At 40.3% G+C, this 25,422-nt stretch overlaps 1 protein-coding gene across 5 annotated transcripts in view; it reads right to left on the bottom strand.

Moving 5' to 3' along the window:
- Positions 1-526: 526 nt before the first annotated feature.
- The window catches only part of stard13b (StAR related lipid transfer domain containing 13b), a 62,131-nt gene continuing 37,235 nt past the window's right edge, over positions 527-25,422 (bottom strand). For all 5 annotated transcript variants that reach the window (XM_085429363.1, XM_085429365.1, XM_085429366.1 and 2 more), the window contains 13 exons: positions 11,743-11,814; positions 10,584-10,665; positions 8,222-8,285; positions 4,373-5,736; positions 4,105-4,275; positions 3,727-3,886; positions 3,440-3,638; positions 3,140-3,353; positions 2,593-2,707; positions 2,261-2,482; positions 1,948-2,165; positions 1,674-1,850; positions 527-1,532 (listed from right to left, as the gene is read on the bottom strand). In XM_085429363.1, coding sequence (XP_085285489.1) covers positions 1,415-1,532; positions 1,674-1,850; positions 1,948-2,165; positions 2,261-2,482; positions 2,593-2,707; positions 3,140-3,353; positions 3,440-3,638; positions 3,727-3,886; positions 4,105-4,275; positions 4,373-5,736; positions 8,222-8,285; positions 10,584-10,665; positions 11,743-11,814 — 3,176 coding nt within the window. In that variant the 3' untranslated portion in view covers positions 527-1,414. The remainder of the gene's footprint in view (positions 1,533-1,673; positions 1,851-1,947; positions 2,166-2,260; positions 2,483-2,592; positions 2,708-3,139; positions 3,354-3,439; positions 3,639-3,726; positions 3,887-4,104; positions 4,276-4,372; positions 5,737-8,221; positions 8,286-10,583; positions 10,666-11,742; positions 11,815-25,422) is intronic.

Raw genomic sequence — 25,422 nt, 5'->3', positions numbered from 1 at the left:
TCTGGACATAGCGGTTTCAGTGGGAGAAACGTTTCGTCACTCATCCAAGTTACTTCTTCAGTCTCAGCTGACTGCAGGTTTCCCCAATCTTATAAACAGTACATTTGCAAGTTACCATATAGTTACCATGTAGTTTGGAAGAAAAAAGCCAGAGAATAATAAAACAGTCTTTATTAGCTTTTTCAACCACTATTGAGGTGGCATTAGAAAAGCAATCAATTTCAGATAAGCCATCCTCTGTGCACTATTTCGAGTCACATGAGTTTTGTAAAAAGCCAGCAGAGGTCCCTCTCATTCCAAATCAGAGTGAAGTGTATTTTCTTGCTCGGTGTATGAACTTTTGTATTTAAAAATATTTAAGTATTTTTAAATGAGAATTTCTGACACCTCTTAAACGTCTGTAACAAGTTCTTAGCTTCTTTTGAGGATTAATCGAGTTCACATACTCCCAAAAATACTGTTTAAATTTTTACTTATTTTTAGAATCGGATAATACAATTAGGAATCAGCACACAAAGCATTTCATCATTTTCATGGTTTTATTTTATTTTTTTAAAAAAGAAATTTTTGGACCTGACTGCACAATCCAGTACCCTAAAGCAGGTATGATCAAGTCAAACCTTAAGTCACCTTCTTCACAACCACTAAAGGTCAACGTTTATTACAGTTACATCCATTTCAAAATGGCAATAAAGGAGCAAAGTAAAACCAGCTTACAATTTTGTACCATGTGTTTGACAGAACGGTTCACACAGAAAAATTAATTAATATATGGAAAATTAACATATGTACTCATTACCCCTTCATATATATATATATATATATATATATATATATATATATATATATATATATATATATATATATATATATATATATATACACATATATACATATATACAAAATATACATTCTATTTAATTTACAGTATATTCACACACACACACAGACACACACACACAGACACACATATATACACTTGAGTGTACATCATAATAATTATAGCTTTAAATCTGAAACAAACAAATATATGCTTCCCAGAAGCATTTCAGAGCTCGAATGTCCTAGACATTGTAGAAACAATAATACAATAATATTATTAAAGATAATTATTATAACATACAGTTTTAGAAACATGAAGGTAAATAAAATAGTCATAAATGTCAATGATATTGGCAGGATAATTAATTTCCCAATGAAGAATTATGCTCAGCACCTATAAGATGTCCTCTTTTAAAATTGTGCAATTTCAGAGGAGCCATAAGTTATTATCAGAGCATTTTGCATTCAGACAAACAAACAATAAACTGTGCTTTCGTTCTGGAGCCCCGTCTCTACTTTTTGTGGCTGTTAGCAATGACTCAAAGGCTCAATGTTGATCTCAAGGCTGAGCAGACACAAGCAGCAAAGAATTTCAGATTTTGGTCTCTGGGCCGTCTGTGATTAGTGGCTGAAAGGAGTTGCGGATTCGGGCAGCTTCTGCAGCACAAAGGTGGCCGAAGGCTTTGTTGTACCAGTCTGGAGTCCGTCCCCTGAAATCAAATCACTATATTCAATATACTATAGCATACATCACAAAATATTTAGAAATGCAGCTCAAACCATAAGAGAACAACTTTTCTATATAGCACTTTCTAAAAGAATCTTGTGTAAAAGCTCATTGTAGGACTTACTTCATGTCCACTCTGCAGATGTGAGTTAGTCTGGACTTTCCTGAGCCACAGGGCTCTAATAGGTAGTTAGACTCCAGGACTATAGCCCTTATCCCTCCTAAAGGAGGACAGTCTTCGTGCTCTATAGACACAGAAACCAGGGAGCAAGCACCTTTGGGCAAGTCTGTCCTCCATGACCTTGAATGCACAGAAAGAGACTGATTATGGTATCTTAAGAAATACAATTTGAGCTATTCCCAAAATAAGAGATCACTGAGTTTTCTTAAGCACTCACCTAAGAACTACAAAGTCCCTGCTGGGATGAGGGGGCATGCGACTCAGGACATACTGAAACACTTCTGTTTGCCTGTCCAGTGTCTCGCACACTTTCCACTGAAGGAGGTCCATATCCCACAGGTGGCGCTCTCGCAGCACCCGGTTCAACACCACAGATGGCGGCGCTTCCACCTCGACAGACACTTTCCAACGTCTCAAAGGGTTGCCATCTCCCACCTGGATCACACACATAAGACACAAAAAGGATTGTTTTCATGTACCACTATCTTTGAAATAAAGATAGTGGTTTAAGTTTAGGTTAGAAAACTAACCTTCTTATAATAGAGCTCTGTGTTATCAGAGCTGCTGCACGACACCCAGTATTTGGATTTTTCCCGGGCCTCTTTGAGCAGGTTCTGAAGTCTCCCCTCCAAAAGTGTTTGGTATGTTCCATCCTCATCTTCCGACTGCTTGCACAGCTCGTCAATTGTTGGTGCATGCAAATCAGCCTCCACGTAGGAATTACGCGACTGAGTAACCATCTCATGAGGGATCTAATGGGTGCATAAAAGCATAAGGTAAGGCTCACAGCAAATAAAAACAAGACTAGATACTGCATCCAGGCTTTAAATTCTTACTGCATAATAAACACAGGTTCTCGTACCTCAAAGAGGCGGTTGCACTCTATGATCATGTGAGCGAGGCCCTGTGCCGCTGCTAAATTCTCATTCAGATCCTTCTGGTCTGGTCTGCCAGTAGCATACTTCTTATGCATGGCCCTGGAGATTATATGAGGAGAGAAAACCTATTAGGCCAGCAGGGACTTCAGGTCAACATCCCCACAAGAAACAGTATATAAACCCTTCTTCCGCTCTGCAGGAAACCGCTTTGATCTCTTTAGCAACAATTTCAACTTGCTAAATTAGAGAGCTTTGCTTTGTTTGTACACAGCATGATCTCATAAAACATTAAGCTTTAACTGGGGTAAAACTGGCCCAGAAAGAGAGTTATCTACTGCACCCCTGAGGGATGAGTAAAATCTGTAACCCACTTTATAGCGATCTTTATGGAGCTGTGGGGAAGATAATCATGCAGGAGTTAATGTATGCATGTCTTCATCATTATTTTTGTAAACACAGAATGGCAGGTAATGTTACCCAAAACCACAGACACCAAGTTAAGTGTAACACAAGAAAAAAAGAAAACAATACCTTGGTGATAGATTGTCCTTCTTCATTTTGTTGAGATGGAAGAGGGACGGAGCCAGGCACACAGCAATATTCATAGGTGTCATCTGGTTCTCCGCCACAGAGGAAGTGACATCACTAAGGAAACAGAGCAGCGTCTGCAGTACCTCTCGATTTTCATCAGACATCAACATGATGGCGGCCTGGACAGCTTGCAATCTTTGGTCCTTTGGTACATCTGCACAGGTGAATAAAAGGATTAGAACACAACATTTGTGCTTTGCAGAGGTAGTGATAACAGATAAAAATGCAGTCTTTACTTACACTGGTAAATATGGAGGAAGGTCTCTCCCAGCTTGCTGGTGAGTAGGGGCTCAGGTAAATCCCTGAAGAATTGCTTCACCATATCAGCCACATCATAGGCAGACTGATCCTCATAATTTACATTTTCTGGAGAACTTTCATTCATCTGCCTCAGAGCTTGGATTCGAGACTTCACGCCTGATTTACGAAAAAGACCCACCTGGAAGCAAAACAGTTATATCACATAAACTTCATATATGAAAATGAAAGGCATGTGCAGTGTGAGAGTATCGTATACTGTCACTGACCTGGTCAAGGCACTGACTCCTCAAGTACCGCAGGGCCTGCTGCAGGCCGAGGGGCAAGGGCTGTCCTGAACGCTGCACATGCACAATGAGAGGAACTCCAAACACATTCTTATCCTTATAATCTGGTACCTTCATTCTCTTCATAAATTTTGGCACAGACCTAGGAGAGACATTAGCACATGTTTTAAAAAATTCTCTTTAGACTAAAGAAAGATGATGGCAATGAAGGACGCCAATACAGTATATCAGGATTTGGACAAATACATACATAAATAATACTGATGACTGAGAGTGATTATCAGTTCAAAGAACTGTAATAAAATCCAAATTGAAAATAGGAATCAAACATAAGTAGTTGGGAGAATACGTTAGACTTACCAAGTCCAGCCATGTTTATTGGTCAGGGAATACTTCTCCATGATTGCAGTCAAACGCAACAGTGAAAACTTTTGTAACAAACTCAGCTGGCCTGCTGATTGGTTTGTGATCTGCAGGGATGCTCTTGAGTGACTTAGACGATTAGATATCTGAAAGCTGGGCCATCTTAACCTAATGCCAAAAGAGATTAAAAAAGCAAAGAAAATAGAGTAAACTTTTATTCATCTTAACATACTCTTACTGCTTAGTTCTATCAGTTCAGTCTTACCTATTAGGTCTTGTGAGTGATGCACCTACACCGGAGTCCCTCCTTTCCCTGAGCCTTGTAGATTCTGTCTCTGTAAGTGATACTTTGTCTCTGTCTCCATCACTAGGCACGATCTGGCTTTCCGTGACAGAATTTCCCTCAAAGTCCAATGTAATCTGACTAGAGGACTGAAGCCCTGCTGTATCATCCTTCCCGTCATCGATCTGTACTATCCCCTCGCCTCCAGGTAACACATTTTTTGACCAGTGGTCCACTATCTGTTGTAGACCATTGACATGCAGTAAGATATCATCCAGGTGTGGAAACAGATCCTCTTTCTCCAGGTCTATCAGGTCTCCAGTGCTGGCATACAGATGCGAGCCAGGAACATTATCGTACACACTGATGCGGCTACCTCTGGAAGAGGACTGGGTGGCAGGCCGTGTTTCCTTTCTGCATGAAATTAAAGGGGAGTCCAGGTGCATGCTGCCAGTGTGCCAGTTAATTGAGGCGCCACCAGTTGGGGACAGGCTCTCTATGGACAATGCTTTGGGGAAGGTTCCTGGCTTGTGGTCTTTGGGAATGTGGACCACGAGGTTTTCATAAGAGCAAAATTCATTTCTACGATTTTGTTCTGCAACTTTATTCATTTGGGATCCTGAGAAGATGTCCATGTCCTCCAAATACATGCCGCTGCGTTTATGGTCAACACGGTGAGGCTTACGCTCTTTTAGGCTGGGTGTGCTGACAGTGCTGCCACCAGAATGGCTGCTACCCTCACTACTGGAGTGGGATGGCAGAATTTTATTGCATGGTGGTTCCAGAGCTCCACCATCTCCATTTATTATGTCTTCACACCTCAATTTCTTCAGGGCCTGGGCCTTCTGCTGCAGCACAGGAGAGCTGATTACCAGCGTCTTATGGCCTTTTCCCAGAGTACCTCGGGAGCTCAGTGTATCCATACGCTTTAGTAACTCCTTGGCACGAGAGTGGGTTGTTTTGCTGTGCTTGTCAGATGGTGAATTGAAGTGAGCAAATTCTTTGGGGATGTGAGGCATTGTGAGAGAAGTTGAGTCTGGCATTGCTGCAGTGTCTGAGCAGGTGCGGTTAGAACAGTCAGAGTCCTCTGTGCTGAGGCCCCGATGACCGCTGCCTCCGCTGCTCTCGCTGTGCAAAGAAGAGACCTCTGGCTCACTGAGGTCTGTCAGAACACTCTCGCTGCTGGTGGTAGTTCTCAGAGGCACACCATCTCTGGAGAGCTCACCCTCTCTGTGATTTCCCAGCAGACTGTCAATGTCCTGTAACCTGGACCAACGCCGGCTGCTCCACTCAAAGGTCCATTTGTCACTAATAGCAAACAGATCGTCTTCATCAGAGTCTTCACTCTGGGAAAAGAAAGATTATTTTACACTAATTATTCTGGCAGATATAACTGCAACTGCTGCTATTTAGGTCTCATGAAAGTTACTGCAGTAATAAATAACTATCCACTGAAATAAGAATAACAATCAAAAAGACCATGGATGCAGAAACACTCCACAAAGGATAATTTGCATATTTTACCTCTTTGTAGTGTGTGTGTGAAATTTTTTCACTGGAAGCTAAAACGTGTGTACTAACACACAAAATCTATAGCACAAAGGATAGCTACAGGCAATAAAAGGAAAATGTGTTTGCAAAGGACTAATACCATTATGCAACCAGCCAAGACAAGGCTACATTCCAGTGCGCGAACAAATAAGAAGTAATAACTGTGAATGTAATAATAGTTGTATATAAAGATAAAGTTAGGTTCTATTTGTGCTGAAGCATGTATTAACATTTCTCTTCAACATCTTAAAAATTACTGATAACTACTGTGGTATTAGACTCAAAGATTTTTTTTCTATTAAGAGCTACAAACCAAGAATAACAGCTCAAAGCAGTCCAGACTATGTGGAGAGTCGCACACAAAAGGCTATTGTTGTGGCAAAAATAAATATATTACCAATTGAGTAGGGGTGCAACGATATTCGTATCGATATTGAACCGTTCGATACAGTGCTTTCGATTCGGTACGCATATGTATCGAACAATACAAAATGTTTAATTTATTTTATCAACTTTCCTTCTGACAATGCTGTCTGTGTTGAGCGCTCAGTGAATCTGCGTTCGACTACTCCGCCTAGGCTCGACAGTGCAGCCTAGGCGGAGTAGTCGAACGCAGATTCACTGAGCGCTCAACACAGACAGCATCATCAGAAGGAAGAGCGCAGGGCAAGCTAGCGAGACAGAAGTTAAGCTCTCCTTACAACATGGACCTCCCGCACCCTCATTCAGATCTGGCGTTTGGAATTATTTTGGTTTTCATGTGACGTATGACCCTGAAGGTAAGCGAGTCATGCACTAAAGTAAAACAGTATGTTGGATGTGCCATGCAATGCTCAATTACATGGGTGGGAGCTAGTGTGTTAGCGCAGTTAGCTCGTTAAGGTGTTGGCCGTCTAGCCCCATGCACGGGGCGATCGGCGGTAGCTCGTTAACGGAGATTTGCCGTGTTGTGGCGTTAAGGTCATTTCAACGAGATTAACCTGAAAGCACTAGTGGGAACACAACGAATATGACTGCACATTTACGCCGACATCATCCTAGTGCAAAGACAAGTGGAAGCAGAAAAAAAACAAGCAAGCATGCTACTAACTTTAGCCGAGTCATTTAGACAGCTGTTAGCACATGATTCTCCTTATATGTTTAATATGCTGCTGAGAATATAGCCCAGAAGAAGCGGATAGTATAGCTTTTATTTTGGAAAGAGCCATTTCTCTGTAATAAACTCTCTTTTTCCAAAGATGAGTGATTCCTCAATCAGATACAGGGCTCGCAATATCGCTAGCCCGACGTCCCGGGGCTAGCGATCTTTTCAGTCGGGCTACCAAAATCTATCTCTGCCCTGCCCGTCGGGCTATTGCAGGAAGGAAAAATATATGTCAATGCTTTTGCATTCTTTCAGAAATGTAGCTGGGTAATTATGTCATTGGCATCGGTGAGCCACTGTCAATATGTGACATATTGAAATCGCATTTGAATTTGCGCTTGTTTTTTTGCTTTCACTTTGCAATGACAGCACTGATCTGTGAGTGATGATAATTTGTGCACCAATTCCTCTGACATCGTCTTATTAATTGTTAGCTTACTATGCAAACATGACAAGTGAAATCTCCCGCAGCAAGCTTAAACATGTGAGAGGTTGATCGCGCAGAGAATCGCTGAGCTTATGTGAGTGCGTGTGTAAAAGCAGCAGGATTTATATTTGACTACGATGACCTTCACAGACAGATATATATTTTAGTTCTGCTGAGCCAAATAAGACAGGTCAGGGTGAAGAAGTGACAGCCAAAGAAAAGCTTACCACAAAACTGAGAAGTTATGACAAATCAGACTATAAGGCAAAAAGAAAGTGCAGCTTTATGGTTTCATGGACAAAAGAATTTCTGTGGCTGCAATATGACGAGCTAAATAACCAGGGCTGCACATAAGTGGTCCGCAGGTGCGCATTCGCTGTCAAAATAAAAAACACGCACAAGGGTTAGGGTTAAATTTAAAAACTGTACTTTTGAGTTAAAATATATATTTATAATTTTAATAAATGACAAATTAAAAAGGCATGAACATTTTTTTTGTATCGAAAAAATATCGAACCGTGACACCAAAGTATCGAACCGAACCGAACCGTGAATTTTGTGTATCGTTGCACCCCTACAATTGAGTCATAAAGTGTTTTAAAAATATATCTCTTCAAGGAGGATGCTGTTTTTTCCCCAAATCCAAAATGCATTTAATGTTATATTATACTTGTCACAACTGTAAAAGTAAAAAGACTTTAACACTTACTTTCTTCTTTGGAAGATTCACGTCAAGTTTCATAGAGGCACACTTATTTAAAGTGTGGAGTCGCCTGAAAGAAAAACAGCCTTAGGATGAAAAGCTGTTCCAAGCAAACAAAAGAAAGCAGCAGTAGTAATCAACACCAGATGAGCAGACTAGAAAAAGATCCACTTCTGTTTGTTGTTTAAGTGTTAATCTGATCAGTGTCTGTTTGGATGCACAGCCAGACCCAGTGGGAAACTGAATTTATCCATATAATAGTATCCTAAACCTAATGAACACCGGTAATTGTCAGTTGCTCTGTTCTCTAAGTGATAGTGGCTTGAAGGGCTGCCTGTAGCAGTCTGACAAACGTGAACTTTAGTTCAACTTTGCCTAATCAAATTCATTCAAAATTTTCCCCTGTACGTGCTAACATATAGGTCTTAAATGTGATCTTCAACTTGGCATGGTGATTTAGAAAGACTGTCCTTAACATGAAGCATAGACAATATAGCTGTAGGTTTTGCATTTATCATAATCTATTTATAAATACTGATGTACATTTCCTTAGCGTAGTTTTATAAAAAGAAACAGTGAATGCTTTCAGTATCTCTAATAAACATCACGAACTAAGGCTTTGAGCGTATCCTTAGTGATTACAGTTTATAGGAGTCTGTGGGTGTGCCAACTGGAATTTACAGTACACTGTACAACGGCACTAAGAGCTGAAAATGAACCAACCGCTGCAGATGGAAAAAATGACGACATAAGAAAACACACTCCCGCTAAACTGAGTGTTGGCTTTAGACAAAGAAACAAATGTGCGGTAAGATAATTACAAGCTTTAACAGCTCCACATACTGCTAACAGGCTTTTTTTAAACCGACTGACAGTATTGTTCTGTGTCAGTAAAAGGCCTCTAACCATTCTCCAGTGTTACAGAAGGGGTTAGTTAAACAAGACGTTCCCATGATTGTTACTGTAGATAGTGGAGCACTGAAGAGGGGGATCTCTAAGCTGGGGGCCCTTTATTCCGCAGGCCAGAAGAGCTTTGAATGTGGTTACTATAAAAAGGAGGCTGCTTAGTGAAGGATCAGAGAGCAACTCACACACATAAAATAACTATCTGCTTCAGTTCAATCACAAGATGAAGGCCGCTGTTTATTTTTGCACACATGCCTGTGGTGGCAAAACTGATAATAAAGCCATCCTAATGTTACCATAGAGATGGAGGAACGTCGTGGACAACAATCACGTTAGAGGTGGAACTGTTTCCAATTGTGTTGTATTTATCCCGTGGCTAGTTTGGAATTCAGATGAGTTTCTTTAGGGTTGTTTAGAGTCACAGCATATTGAGCTGTGCAAGGCACCCCTCACGTTCCTTCTGCTGTCCTCTTGGGATGGTTGCTATAGTTACATTGGTAGCCTGAGTGCTGTTTGCATCTTGGCTCGAAAAAGTATATGCGTTGTCTCACCCTACAAGAACGTTATTATAACCACCAGTTGTTGGCTTAGTGTACGTTTTTAGTCACTCTCTGGCAAACTAGGAAATCATATACAGTATTTATGCATAGTTGGGTTAGATGAACAGCAGAAGAGTCTCATCAGTGCTCTTGCAAGTGAAGGATTTAATAAAGCTGCAAGAGGCATAAAATGTGGAAAAGGCCAAAAAAAATTTAAAAACAGCCGTATCCTCTTGCAGTGCTAAAAATAGGTCAACGATCCGATCTGACTTCAAAAGAGTCAATCACACTATTAGACAACCATATCCTTCCACCTGATGTTGTTCTAATTTATGCTAGCCAAAGTCTCCAATCCCAAGCTAAGTGTTCTAAAGCCTGGAAACTCTCTTATCTCTCAGATTACTTACAAACAACAAGAAGGACATCAGGTTAATATAGAAGTATTTTATCCAGTAGAAAAGAGCATGTTGCTTACACCAACTTTAAACCAAAATTTTCATTTTGTCCATTTGGGGACCACCATATCTGTGCAACCTGATGAAGGTCTGTAAGCAGTGATTTAGTAAATGAAATAATAAACATAACTCCAAGTGGGGAAAAAACTTCATAGTAAGCTACTTTCAGCTGATCGCTGCCACATAGGGGTCCCCACAGTGGGTAGCTTCATGTTTGATTTGGCAGAGTTTTAAGCTGAATGCCCTTCCTGACACGATCCCAAAGGGGATAACCAACGAGTTTATGTAATAACAGTTGTATAAATACAGGATTTGTGTCTGCAGCTTTTAGCTTTTTAAACTTTTTTCACATCATTCCATGGAAGTTGTGCTTCCATGCCAAACTTCACAGGGCCTTTAACATAGCTCCACTTCAGTGTTTGCAACTTTATTTCAAAGATTAGCTATAAATATCTGACATGACATTACCTGCACAGAGGTTCCACAAGATCTTTGTCCAAAAAATCATGATCTCTTTTCACAGGAGTAATGTCAATGGGAAACTGCGAATCTGGAATAAAAAGAATAAAAGTTGGAGAAAGAAGCAGTGTTCAAATTCCTCCCTGACATTTTAGCAGTGTTCTTGGATATGATGAATGGATAGAGAGATGGGGAAAACACATTCTTTCCAGAACTACATTGAAAGCTGGGAGACCACTAAACTTGTTTTGTATGTGATGCTAATGAGCAGAGACAGAATTTGTTCAAATAACAGCGTTCAGACTTGTGAGCATTACGTCTTGCCCTGGGTATGGGCTTCCTCTTACATAACTTAAGAGGATGAATCTAACATTCCACTGCATTCATGTCAAGTTGTCGAATTCTTATAAAAAGCAGAGGTTGCTCAGTCTGATTTTAAAGTTGGGCGAATATTCTGTTAAACTGTATTCTGGACTTAAAAAAATGGCAAAAGCTTCAAGCACTGGGATAATTTCTAATACACAATCCCAATATCATACTAAAATTATGTTAACTTATTATTCACTCAAACAGCAATGTCTGCATTCATTGCCAAAGTCCACATACTATCTACAAACTGTCAGAAAACAAATATATTGCACCACAGCACATCAGAAGTCTGGCCACAGCGCAGAGATCTGAGGGAGTATAGCTACCTTAAGCTCTGATAAAACCCAGTTCGTCCCATGACTTTAGTCTTTAAGCACAGAAGACATGTTTATGTAGTAATCGTAGCTTGGAAAAGATTAGACTTTAAAAGCAGCTGAATTTTCCACTTGTGTTGCTGTGTCTAGGGATCTGACTGCGGTTCAAGCTCCAAGGCTTCCTGAGAATAGTGGTGTAAATGAGGCGCACTATGCAGCTCATGAATACATGGTTTTGTGTACAGTGTTGGGGGCAGACCAGATAACACTGTGTACCATTATTCACTCATCAGCTTGCAAGTCCATGTTCAATCAAAAACACTGTTCTATTTAGGAACAGATCTAAAATTTAAAAAAGCCATTTTTAGTTCCTTACAGAAGCCTTTTATTGCTGTTCTACTTTGTTAACCCTTTTCCCTTCAATGTCAACATTTCGACCCTTTGGTTATGTGTGAATGTGTGGAGGAGTTTTTTTGTTTTTTTACCTTCAAAGAGCTGAGCATACTGGGGAAATCCTGCTGCCCGCAGCCAATCACACGCCTCTTTCGCCTCAATTTCTGAAATACAAGAAATTTTGTTGTTTGAGATAAAAAGTGAAATATAGTCACATTACATGAGTTAGTTTTCATTTTGACAAAGAAACTGGGCTTTCAAGTGAAACCAAAACCAAGCCTTTTTCCAACACGCACAACAGACTTAAGATTGGACAGACAGCAGATCTGGGTAAATCCAGAGATACTATTATGTATAAAACAAACAGTGACAAAATGTAAATAGGGTAAAAGGATCCTTATCAGCACTCTATGTCTCTTTAATAGAGTCCGAGCAAAGCAAACAAGTAGAGTTTGTGATAATTGATCCCTCCAGTCATGATCATAAACTGGTCCCGGTGACCTGACGTCTCTGCTGATGACAAGGAGAGGAAACAGACCATTGGCGCCTTTCCATTAATGCTAATAGAGCTGGGTGACATTTACCGCCTACACAAGACATGCTGTCTGACACACCAGTGCTACAGTAAATAGGTTGCGTTACATTAGGAGAGGAAATGTAAAACTGTAGTCAATAAACATCAGAATTTATAAGAATGTGTTAGGAGAAATAATGCAGGATTATTATAGCTTTTTTATGTTGAAAAAAGGCCTACTTGTCCTCATTGAAGAAGATTATTTGCTGTTTATTGCAGTTTCCTATAAAAACATTTTTCTTAAGGTTTTTAAACTTCTGGTTGTTCTGAAAAATGCTTTTTGTTTTACTGTTTGTCTCACGATAATTAACAAACTGATCCAAAGACTAATTTATAACAAAAATTCTTAAAGTTTCAAAAAAAACACATAACCAAACAATGCCTTACATCATGGTGAGTCACTCCACAGGTACATTTTAAGCATTAGAAACCTAACTGACTCTGTGGTAAATTATTTTACATAAAACATATGAAGCACAGATTTTATATCTACCTAAATCTATTTATTAAACAGCTCTTACCAGTTTCAGGGTGGGTTTTTTGTTGTTATTGTTCAAAAACCTTTCCACAATTTGAAGAAGAATACAGACAGTAAATATTAATTCCAGAATAATCGTGCATAAACTGCGCCAGCGGCTGACAAACAATTCTCCCATTACATCTGAAGTCTTATTTCTAAGCCCTATCTGAGCCTGACAAAATACGACTGAAACATAAAACACCATCATTCATCACACTATACTTCATAATTACAGCAGTTGTATTGTTTAAATGAATATACAGCTATCGGACGTTTTTCCAGATATAATCCTGAACTCACCTGTGCTGCTTTACTTGTTTTCCATCCAGAAATCTATAAAAAGTGACTTTGGTCATGCAACTGAATAAATATTAACAGTTCCCTCTGTCCTTGGATGATAGAAAAGGTCTGCTGTTTACCCCCTTAACCAGCAGTTAAGTCAACATGTGTAGGCGTCCAGGAGCCACTCTGCTCTGTTCCCACCTGTATCAGCAGGAGCTAAAGGTTTTCTAAACAGCTAGCCTTCCCTCTTAGGGGGATAATATCAGGCCTGTATTATTCAACTGTAGCTCATAGTGAGAGCGCTGCCAGATCCTCTTGTGTCCCACAGCCACAGGTTGGACCACTGGGAGCAAGTAACATGAGCTGGGAATTCCTCTCTGTTTGGCATTCTGTAACACGATACTGAGACATTCTGTCCTCTCATCCTCTCTCTAAGGAAATCTCTTGTGGATAAAAGGCTGGATGGGCATGATGCCAAAAATGAGAACTTGTGTTTTCCCTCCACAACCCACATCTTTAAAACTGTGTACAGTATAAAATTACAGTTTCACAAAGAGATGAAACCCAGTTTGGCTGTGACACAATGGCTCTGAATGTTAAAAGCTGTGCACAACTCAAGCATCTGTGGCAATGTTGGATAACACCTCCCACCCACTCCATGACATGTTGGTCAGTCACAGGAGCTCGTTCAGTGAGAGACTGAGATTACCGAAAAGCACCACTGAACGACACAGGAAATCATTCCTGCCTGTGGCCATCTCCCTGTACAACGCATCCACTTAACACACTGTTTGCTGCTACAACTACACATGTTTCTTTTCCAAATATTTATTTATAAGTGACTTATGTATGTATGTATGTATATATATGTATATATTGTACTATTCTTAGTTAGCGTATTGTCTGTCTTGTCTTAATGTTGGTTTAAAATGGAGCACTGTAACAAAAAATAATTTCCCCCAGGGATCAATAAAGTATTCTGATTCTGATTCTGATTCAACTGAGGGCGTCCTTCCTTTACCATTCTCTTTGTGCAACATTACCAAAAATATATTTTTAAAAAACCCAGCTGTTATGTAATTCATTGCATGGATATGACGTGACAAAATGCCCAAAGAAAACCTAGTTTAGATACAGAATTAGGTGGGTAGTCCCACAGTCTCATCCCAAACTTTTGATAAATATTGATTGGCAACAACATGAGCAAAAACTTTTGGGGTTTTTATTTTGTTTTGTCCTGAGCCTTTATAATCTTCTTCCTTTCATACTCTTTTGTAAAACAATCTAAAATAAAAAGAACAAATTCATTCATTCATTAGTCTAATAAGTAATTATCGTCAGTGAAGCATCCGTCTTAATATGCCTACTCTCCAAAACACTTCAAACTACCACTGTAGTTTCCTGCCAGTAACAAATTATCATGTACTCACGGGATGTTTTCATCATACAGCCAGAGTGGTTCATACCGGTATATCCATCAAATCTTAAGAGTGTCTCTCAGCATGTCAGAGCATCTTCATTCCCACACTGAGCCACATTCCTGCCCTCTCTCCCTGTCTGAACACAGCTTCCAGTTGGAACTCAGATCCACAGCTCCTTTCCCTTTCTCTTTCCGTCTACCCCCAACTACCATGTGCCTGTCCCAACACTAAATCTCTCCTTCAACCCACCCCTTTCTGTGGCAGACTTGTGAACATTCACCCCCGTCTTCTTCCCCTTCAGCTCCTACTGCCCGACCCTCCTATCCAGCTCTGCCCACGACAACTCTTTTATACCCCACTCAGCAGATTTTTTTGGCAAACATCTAAGCTATAACCAACAGAGGAGATTGCCTCTGAATCCTTGGACTCTCTTGTATTTCAATAATTAAAAATTAAGAATTTCCTACCATTTCCTAAAAGATGTTTCTCGACTCTCACTCAGTTTTCTGTCCAGATTACACGAGGTCAGCTTTTACAGTTTTTTTTTTTCGAAACTTCATCCAAGAAGTGTTAAAAGTGATGTGGGAAAAGTTTAACTTAAACAAACAAAAGGGAAGAACGTTTTTTACAGACTCCAGATGTTGTTACAGCGGGTCAATGAAATGGAAAAAACGTAGGCAGCTGAACTCTGGGAAAACCATGACATAAACTGTCAGCAATCAGCAGCAGTGAATCATGCTGAGCCCCTCGGCTCACAAGACTCTGCGCTAACATCATCCTAACAGTAATATATGTCAATCTGTTTCAACTCTATGTCTGAAACAAAACAAATACACTCAAAGTCGTCTGATATGGTGAGAGTGTAGTTTCAAGTAAATAAATGCATAAAGAACACGATTTTTTAAAAATAAAATCTTTAAATAAAATATATTTTGACACAAACACACGTTTAAAAAAAGCAAAAAGTCAACTCAATTTACCTTAGAGTTCAATGTAAATCTTTTAAAGTGAAAGAATCAAATAAGCAAATGTTTTTATAAATCAAATCCAGAAGGACACTGGGGCCGGATTGGCTGTACAATACATCAATAGCCTAATTTTACATTATACTGATTAAATCCCCATAATTATGATTTATGAGGAAAACCTATTGGTTTAATATGCGGATAAAGCCACTTTAAAATGATCAGGGTTTTCCATGGCTCTGCGATTACGTAAGGATATCATATCCATCCATAATTTCCTATCATGTGAGTAGAATTCCAGATGTACTCCGCTTGCCCTCTGCCTGCCTCGCTGTGACACTTCTGCCATTTCCTCTCCTGGTCTAATGGGGCCAGGACTGGGTATAAAGCTTCAAGCACAGACAGAATGGCAGAGTCCCTCCACTTTAGTTACCTCAATAAATCATTTAACAGCAAAGACACTAAGAGCATGGCAGAACTTTAAAACGCTCAAACAAACGGTTTAATTTACTATCTGTGTATGCCCACACAAATGTGCCTCCTCCATACTTCGGTGCCACAAAATGAATCAGCCAGATGACTCAGACTGTAACTGAGTACTGAGACTGTCTATAGGAACACCTGGAGAATGATAAACAGAACCAGCAATATGGAAAAAAAAAAGATTCCACTAGAAGGTGTCGTCATCCTGGGAAGCCTAGAGGTGAGGCCTCTCTTCTCCTTTATGATGCTAATTGCATACAGACACCCACTCACTGTGTGGAGTCAGCTAAGGCTAGACAGACAGCCAGGGGAAACACACTGTCCTTCTCCTAGTCTGCAACAAAACCGCAACATCTGATGTTTCATGCTGAAAATAGCCTTACATTCCTTCTGTCTCACAGCTTATAATTGTGTACAGGGGAGCAAACAGGAAGTGCAAAAGAAGAGAACAGAAGAGTTCAAGGAAATGCTTGCAATTCACAAGGTGGATTAATAGTGTGCTGCCCCATGCAATTCACCTAATGCCGTGGGAATAAAGCCTTCCTATTTCAAAAGAAGGTCTTAATTAACAAAGCTCTACATGTCCCTCAGACTCCAATATCCTCAGCACAATATGCCACAGCGAAACAGGAGGTGCCACTGCTTAACATCACAACTGCCTTTCAGTTTATAACATTCACATTATCACTGATAAACTACCAAGATAGTGAAATAAAGACTACTAGTCAAATTCAAGAGACTTTGTTTCTCTCGTATTGAGTGACAACAGAGTACCTTTGCAGATTTGACTTTGTTCTTGATTGGCACATGAGCTAGATGGCTCCACAGGCCAAGTAATTACAGAGAGCCAATGTTGAATCATCCAGGGACCTCCACCCCCTCATTTGATCCTGTGGGGCACACAGGGGACCTGTTATCTTGCGGTCGACACAGGATGCAGGTTTAAAATGATCATCTTTTGGCTGTGTTGCTAAGACACCAAGGCAAAATGTCCCCAAATACAAATGAGCTGTGCAAATCTTGGGCCAACTTCTGCCCTGTGGTCCACACTGACCTGTGGAGAGATCCTTTCATTGGCCGACAGGTCTCCAGTAACAAAGTGGATAAAAAAAATCTCGGTGCCTCCTGAAGAACAGAGACTTTAGGACAATCACAGTGTGAGCCCAGAAAAACCTGGTGCCAAGGCGGCATTAGCATTCTGAACCTGTGTAAATGCAAGGTTTCACAATTAAATCTTAGATCCACAGACCAGCCTTTTAATCTATCATCATCATTTGGGCTTTAATTCTTTTCTTTGTCTGTTAAAAGTTATAAACCTTAGCATTTTTCATTTCTCAGCAGACACACACACACAAACTCACAGCAAGCACGTATTGATTAAATAGTAAAATGAGTAAATAACATAACAACGTGAGCTAGGGATCTGCTGCTGTTGACCATTGCCAAAGCCTGCTGGGTCAAAAGTCATCTGGGCTGTGTTTTTCTCTTGAGGTCCTGTATTGAATTTAAACAAGAGCAGCACAGCTGTGGTAACACTCTCCTTCACCTCTGAAGGACACCCAGAGAGAAGGTTCTTTCATCTTCAGGGGAAACAACCCATCAGCTCGCTTTCTTTCACCATTCATATTGCCTTTTGTCTAGAAATAGCCATTAGAGCTTTTTCAGCATTCACAAGCTAGTAATGATAATACAATGCACAGTGACAACAATTAAATACCAAGACGCTAACTCACATACGCTCATTCCTGTGCAGTGTTGGTCAGCAGTAGGTTTAAAAAACAACAACAACAAAAAAAAACCTTCAGTAAAATTCCAACTTGAAAATCATGTGGGAATGGCACGATTCATGATAATCCAAACATTGCTAAACTCTAGTAAATAACTACAAATGGTTTCTAAAAGCAAATATCAGTTTATGTTCCAAGTCAACAGTCAGAAAGAAAAGGGAAAGCTTTCAAAATCACTCTGCCACAAACAGCCTTTCCATGGAGGATTTACAGATGATCCCAGACACAAACTGTAAACTGATAGCCATTCCTGCTGGCTGGGAGTCAGAGCCAGAAGACAAATAACTGGGTATGATGCTGGGGCCACGTGGCTTCTGAGCAAGCCAAGTCTTCAAAGTTCAAACCATCAGCTCTACAGTGTTTTCAGGCAGGCTGTTACAGTGTCTCACATTGACTTGGTTTCGAGAAAACGTTCTAACAATCACATGTTGAATCCCTGGGGTTGCTTTGCAAATAGCAAAAACTGAGGTTAGTGTCAAGTGTACTTCTGCTTCACAGACAGGTGTTCTGCTTCCTCCCCTTTGGTCACACTACAGGATACTTTGGCACATGGCTTCAAACTGACACTTAAACAGAAGTGTCTTTTACTACAGAAGGGACCTCTGACCCCAAACTCTAGAAAGGATGGTAATTTCCAGATCCCCATGTACCTCCACTTTACTGCCAATAGCTCTGAATAGAGGAGAAATCAATCAGTCGAGCTTTCTGTGAAATACATACGCAGCAACTTCCAAGAGACAATGTGAAAGCTAAACACTTCCAGACACTGAACTGAAGCCACGTTCCCACGCATGTTAAAGTGTTCTGAAAACTATCGTGGAGGCCCTTTTCTTAAGGATTTGCTTTCTTTTGTGATAAAAGTATCAGCTTTGGCTTTTGCTGATTTCCTTCTTCATGCAGGCAAAAGTCCCTGAAACCCTGGACTATTTCCTCAACCCACAGTGATCTTTATAGATTAATCATTGCTCTAGTTTTCAGATGAAATTATTCACTCTATCAACAGATAAGAAACACAGTGCAAGATTAATAACATGGGCAGGGCAGTAATAACATGCACCAAGGAGTTGCTATCTGCTCTCATAAATTTTCCTTTTTCAAAACTGTGGTTTTTTTTTTTAAAGCCAACATAGGAAGCATAGCTTGTTGAAACAGATCCTAGAGAGCTATTGTACCTGTGGACATATGTGCTCCCTGCAGTCCTGATGTAAGGCCTGCAATCCTATCAGACTTACGGTGAGCTCCACTTTCTCTTCACTAACATCTCCTTGGAGCTGTCTGCTACCTCCCCTCTTTCTTTTCCTTTTCCCTCTCTCAGCAAGATTCCTGTCAGGGCTCTTCTAGTTGACTCCCTCCTCCTCGTCTTTTATGGCAGCTCTGTTACAGTTAGCTCCTACAGTTTCCCATGTGGCCATGTAGTTAAATGTAACACTTTAGTCCTACAAACAAACTAAACAAGTTCTTATACAGTAGGTCTTTGATGCATCTGCATTCAAAGTCCATACATCTTGTCTTTTATGTGAAATTCTATAGGGTGCATGCCTTGATTCTCCATTCTCTTTGATAGTCTACGTAAACACTACAATTTGGTTTTCCAGTGAAGAAGAATTACTAATTGCTAAGAATTACTGACAAACTCTCAGGCAGCTCAGGTGAAATCTTGACAGTAACATGAAAATAGAATTACTGGAAGCTTTATGACACATGTTTCTAATGTTGTGGCACCCACAAAGATTTAAAAAAAAAAAAAAATTCAGATGCTAATTAGTATAAATGTCTTGATGCATGCTCAATCATCCAGGTAAGGAAATCCCAAAATGCTCCAGGTGATCCAGAAGAGAAGAAGGACAACTGCTGCCTAAGTGAAAACCCTTAGTGAGCCCTTATGAGTCAGGAGTATCGGAACACCTGAGGCACATTTTCTCTGTGATTTTCAAACCCCAAAACACGCTGCACCAAAAATTGGTCCACCCCAAGGATCCAGTTGCCTGGCACAAACAGAGTAATATTGTGTACGCCATTAAGTGCCAGGAGAATTACTGTGATTAATACATCGGGGAAACCAACAACCTCTGGCTAAGCGGATGGCACAACACAGAAGCACTAAGCAACCAGTGGCCACTCTCAATGGTGAGGATGTACACATCCTGGACAGGGAGGAACGCTGGTTTGAGCGGGGAGTCAGGGAGGCCCTTTTTCGTGAAAAGAGAAAGAGCATCTCTGAATCAAGGAGGGGGCCTAAGGGTACATCTTTCACATTGCAGCCATTCCCCAACTCTCTGTGAATGCTTCCCATGACCATTGATCAATGCTTGTGACAATTTGCATATTAATGATCAAGAAACTGACCTCACAGCCCATTTTTCATCAGTGGTGCTAGTTTCAGTCATTATGCAAATGTACTGTTTATAAGATTGGGGAAACCTGCAGTCAGCTGAGACTGAAGAAGTCGCTTGAATGAGTGACGAAACGTTTCCCCCCACTGAAAAGGCTACATCTAGATGAACAGAATCAACTTTTTGAGATAATTAGTATAAACTAACACATCCTGTGTAGTTTATGAGTGAAGTAATGAGTAAAGACAAAAATAGAAAGGAAAAAAAACATCCTGAAGAAATCCTTCTGAAGTCAGATCCTGCAGAGCTCTATTAGGTCCTCCTTCCTCTCATTTGGAAAGGTTCCCAGAGGGCACTATGGAGGGTTCCCTCCTTCTCTGGGAATGGCCTGGGAGAGTCAGAGGGTAGAGAGAGGGCCAATGTCAGAGCACGGGCCCCATACCGTGAGAAAGCCCTCTCAGGACCTCCACAATAAAAGCATGGAGCATCCGTTGGGATGCTGGTCCTAATTAACAACTTCAAAGTGAGTGGCTACAAGATTTCCTCAGGAGCTTGATGTACTCATGAAACAGACTTGTGAGTGGCAGCACAGAGGATCATACTGTCAGCACAACTTTTGTGTATGACGAGGTACAGCTTTGGTTTACCAGTACTGCCAGCCACCCATAGAGTTAAGTGACTGTTCTGCTCTATTAGAGCATTTGTACTCTTACCCACAGAACAATAACTTAAAAATGTAAAACCACTTCTCATCTGTGCCCGTCGGCGTCTGGGCTGAATAGCCTATAAAGAGGAGAGACGGCGGCTGAATGTCTGTGACCTGGATGTGCGCTGCCTTTACACTTCTGTCATTTTTTTCCAGCTATGACTTGTAATGCACATTTCTACCACAAGAGGTCAGTCAAGTGTTAAACTCTGGCACTTAGAGCACTGTGTTTTAATCACCAATTATTTTGGACTATATAATACATAGTTATCTATATTTTTTATTTTACATCCATACAAAATACATTTATATATAAGCAAATGTGGAAATTTAAGGTCAGACCCCTAAAGGCACTGACTATATACCAAGCCAAAATAAATCTACTATTCACTGTAAAAACAGTACAGCATTTTTTTGTGGCATGTGGAATATAAAACATCTGAGCAGTTTTCCAAAGCACTTCTGTTAATATGTGACTTTGTGTTCCTGTTACAGTGCAGCCAAGGCATTTCTTCAATCTGCACCTAGTAAATGATTAGCTCCACACATGTGGCAGCTGTCAGCCTCAACTGATTCACACACAGGAGAAGGAGTTTGCAAAGAGTATGTGAGCTCTTTGCTCTTTGCCAAATACAGGCAAAAAGTGGGAATCTGCAAAAGAGCTTTATGAATGCGATGTTTGCTTTACTTGTTAGAGGTTGGTTGGAGTGAGCCAGTTTGTTCCTGAGAGTTACAAGATTCTTAACCATTTGTTTTTTCCCCCTCTGTTTTTTAGTCAACAGAGCAAGAAATTTCCACCAACTAACAAACTGTACACAGTACATTTTGACCTTAGGAACAGTGGGATCTACAACAAGAACCATGTAGAGCTATAGTTTAAATAGCTCTGTTATTCAAGTGTATATGTGCTCTATTATTTAACACTCAAATAATATCTGAAATAAAATGTGTACGCCTGATGTTTTCATTGAAATTCAGACCTTTTTCCATTTGCCAGTTCAACAAAGGAGGATTGGGAGACAAAAATCTGAAACAAGGGTTGTTTAAACAATGTTGAACACTAACAATCTATTTATCTTTACACTTTTTAAACAGGTATTAGGAAGAAAGTCTTTGAGGGGGGAAAAAGCTTTTTGGTTTCGTAGATGTAAATGGCAAAACAGGATTTACAATAAAAAGTATAACAACTGGAACATTAATTTTCTAAAATTCTTAACCTTTTTGAGTACCATCCTAGCTTGCATACACCCTGGAAAGAACAGGCAGCACATTGTCCTCAAATGTTCACACCCACAGCAATACAGAGAATAAAACCACATTGGCATGTGACCAAACTCATATACATACATACATATATCTACATCTTAACTACTATGTTTAACTATCACACAGATTTCAACACACTTTTCGGTAAACGGGAAGTTATACAATACGTCCAACACCACATGACAGTCAGTTAGCAGCTTTTGACTATCGCAGCCAATTAAAATGTGAAAAAGGAAGAACTTTTTAAAGTCTTTTTAAGACTCTTTGCTTACATCCTGAATTTCTTTCCTCAGCTAAGCAGCTTCACTTTTGCAAAAAACACCAAAGTGCAAAAACACTAAAGGCTAAGACTTAATTAGAAATAGCATGGTATGGATTGGGACATAGCATTGTTATGCCTAAACTAATACACACACAATTTTAGTAATCATGTAACAGAACAAACTGCAACAGTACAAGCCATAGATTTCATTATCTGAAGTGTGATGACTGTAATGTTGGATGTAGACAACCAGCTAAGCACATTGTCAAAATTGCTTTTCCCTCCCTGTCAGTTTTATTTACTGCCCCCTTAAGGCAGCAATCAAAATCTGCATAGCACTCTCAGCTACAGCCCAGAAACTCGTGAATAAAAGATAAACAGGCTTGAAGGAGCCAAGTTAACAATGTGCAAGGCTACATCTTGACTTATCATCATACTTTCATTTGAAAGAAGGAGCAGTTATATTTGTTTCACACTCAGTTCATCAAACGCGCCACATGTTGTAGCAGACCGCTGATGAATAATGCAGTGCTTTGGCAGAGGAGCCTTGACAGGGACAGGGCACGGTCTCACTGGATTCCTTACTTTGAGGAGCCCCTTCTACTGATACAACTTCTCAAAAGACAGAACAATGCAAACCCATTTCCAATGCAGTTTTCAAACCATCTTCCAGTCGGAGGAAGAACAGACGGTGCAGCTTGTCCTCTTAAAAAGCTTAAGTGGTCCTGTCTCCTCTATGCTAACTACTTAAAAATCTGCAAGCAGTACACACATTATCCCACTCAAATATTTCTGCCTCAGTAACTTATCTCTTTTAATAATTTAAACTTTACAGAAAATATAAACCTTGTCATGAAACCTTGATAAAAAAAGCAAACACTTGGTGTTTACCAAGTGTTGCTGTGTGGCGACATAAGTACTAATGTAGCTGACAGCACAATTAAGTAGGAGCCTTACAGCCATGGTAGCAAAAGAAAAGATGCAGATTCACTGATATGCACACAGCTGCCACTCAGTAACTTCTGTCATATTAAAAGGAGCAGGATTTGTCCTCAGCTATGAAGGAAAGCACTAACGGCCTTTCCAGGCTAGAGATTGGAGCCCGCTGCCTGCGCCAAGGTCAATAAGGCATGAAGAAAGGCCATGGAAGGGTCACACTGGACAGAGCTTCTTGTTCAAAACACAACAGCCCCTCACTTAGGAAAAGGCCCCAACACAGTAAGCGAGAAAATGTAGCAATGTTGCTGGAAATTCATCTTTGCTGGAGCAAACATTTCCAGCAAAGATGAAGCTTCCAGAAGTTTTCCATGATAAAACAGGAATGCTTCCACAGAGGAAAAAATGGTCCATGAACAATCGATGAACAGTCAAGTTTCATGATAGTCTGGCCGAGTTTATAGGAAAACAGATGAAAATCATCCCTTTTAACGTAAGACATATGTGCATGCAAAAATAAATGTGGCTAGTACCGACCTGTGGTAGAAGACTAAATGTATCATTCAAATGTCAGTAATAAAGGTCGTTTCTTTTTTTAAACAAGAACAACAGTACAAAAAATCGACACATTCTTGTCCAGAGACTATGTGCAGTGCCTGGACACAAATGGCTGTTTAAATGTATGATGTACTGTATGTATCTCTGCCCTATGAATAGTAACAAACAGATGCAGAAATTCTGAGAATCCAGGCAAGGGTTGAGCAGGGAGGATTTGAGGGAGAGGGCAAAAAGCTGCAGACAGACTGTAAGCCCTCCAGAGTAATCGCATGTGGGATACTCTTCTGAAATCTCAGAAATATTTTCAAGGACAGAGACGCATTCCTGCTGTAATATACAGACCCCTTCAGATCTGGAATCAGCCAACATACCTTTTTTTTTCTCATCTTAATTCACACAGCTGTGCGTGCACATCCATCTACTCTCCAAGCTGGAAAGACAGAATATTTCGAGAGTAACAACTAACGATACCTTAACTTAAAGGACTGAGGAGGATCCCACGCAGATAGCTCAGGATACCTTGAAATGTCATCTAATCGGAAACGTGACTAAGATCGAACGGCCGTCCCTGGAATGTTGGAATGAAACAATACATGAGTAATGCTGCCCATCACCATGACCCACACTCACTTTCAACCTGCTGTGTCAACAGGGCCGACCAGCTGGAATGCAGCAGCTACTGCCAATACACAAAGATCAATTCGGTGGCTCTGTAGCCAGTGCTTTAAAATACCACTTCACTGTTAGCTTCAGCACTTCAGACTGGTGTAAGAGCACAAGATGATACACAACTGATACTTCCTTTAAGAAGCATTTTAGTTGTTTATCACTGTTTTTTGGTTAGATTTTTTTTAAAGTTTTTTTTTTTTTAAAGTCACAGCAGGAAAATTGCTTAATTGTGACAAAACACTGGTTCCAACTAAAAATTCCAAGCTACTCCTCAAAAACATGACAAATAAGATCTCCCATAAAAAGAAACCCTGTTATTAAAATGACTTAACTTGAATAAAAGCATCTTACATTGCACTTTAAACATACATGTTTTCTGTCCTTGTCATAGATGACCCACAATGTTGGTTTGCTGTCAACCTAGACATCTGTGATCTGAAAACAACACGTCTGGTTACATGACGCCACACGTCAGTACACACCAGATCATAAAGATTTCCACCAGAAAACAGGCGTACACACACGCAGTACTGGGAAATCCACCCAACAGCACCCTTTGTGCATCTTTTACATCATCACAATCAAAAACAAGCCTTGTGTTTTGCCCTTGCCTCTGCGGCGATACAAAATATTATCCACACAAGGCTGCATTATCTGACTCACGCTCTTGTTACTGTGACTGAGAGGAGAACTATGCTGTACGTTACCATCTGATGACCAAAGTTTCTTAGCAATGAAGCTTATGTTATGAAATGCAGCCACCCTTTGATCCAGCGGCAGAGTGCTCACACCTGCATGAGGGAGCGGGAGTCGTAGTATTTAGTTGTCTTTGTTGTTATACATGCCCTTTCTTGGCCTCTGGGGAATGGATTTAAGTCTCCAGGTATTTAAAGACAAAGGAAAGAGGTTAGAGGCCCCGGAGGAAGCTGAAGGCGAAGGGCTCACCTGGTTACAAGCAGCAATCTTTAAATGAACGGAGTGCTTGTAAACCTGTCAAGTCAAGACATTCA

The sequence above is a fragment of the Rhamphochromis longiceps genome, linkage group LG14 (genome assembly GCF_057381845.1).
Source record: "Rhamphochromis longiceps isolate RC_006_pf linkage group LG14, R_longiceps_female_GT1.1, whole genome shotgun sequence".
Taxonomy (NCBI): Eukaryota; Metazoa; Chordata; class Actinopteri; order Cichliformes; family Cichlidae; genus Rhamphochromis; species Rhamphochromis longiceps.
Note: the sequence above shows the minus strand (reverse complement) of the source record. Positions and strands in the feature narration are given on the sequence as shown.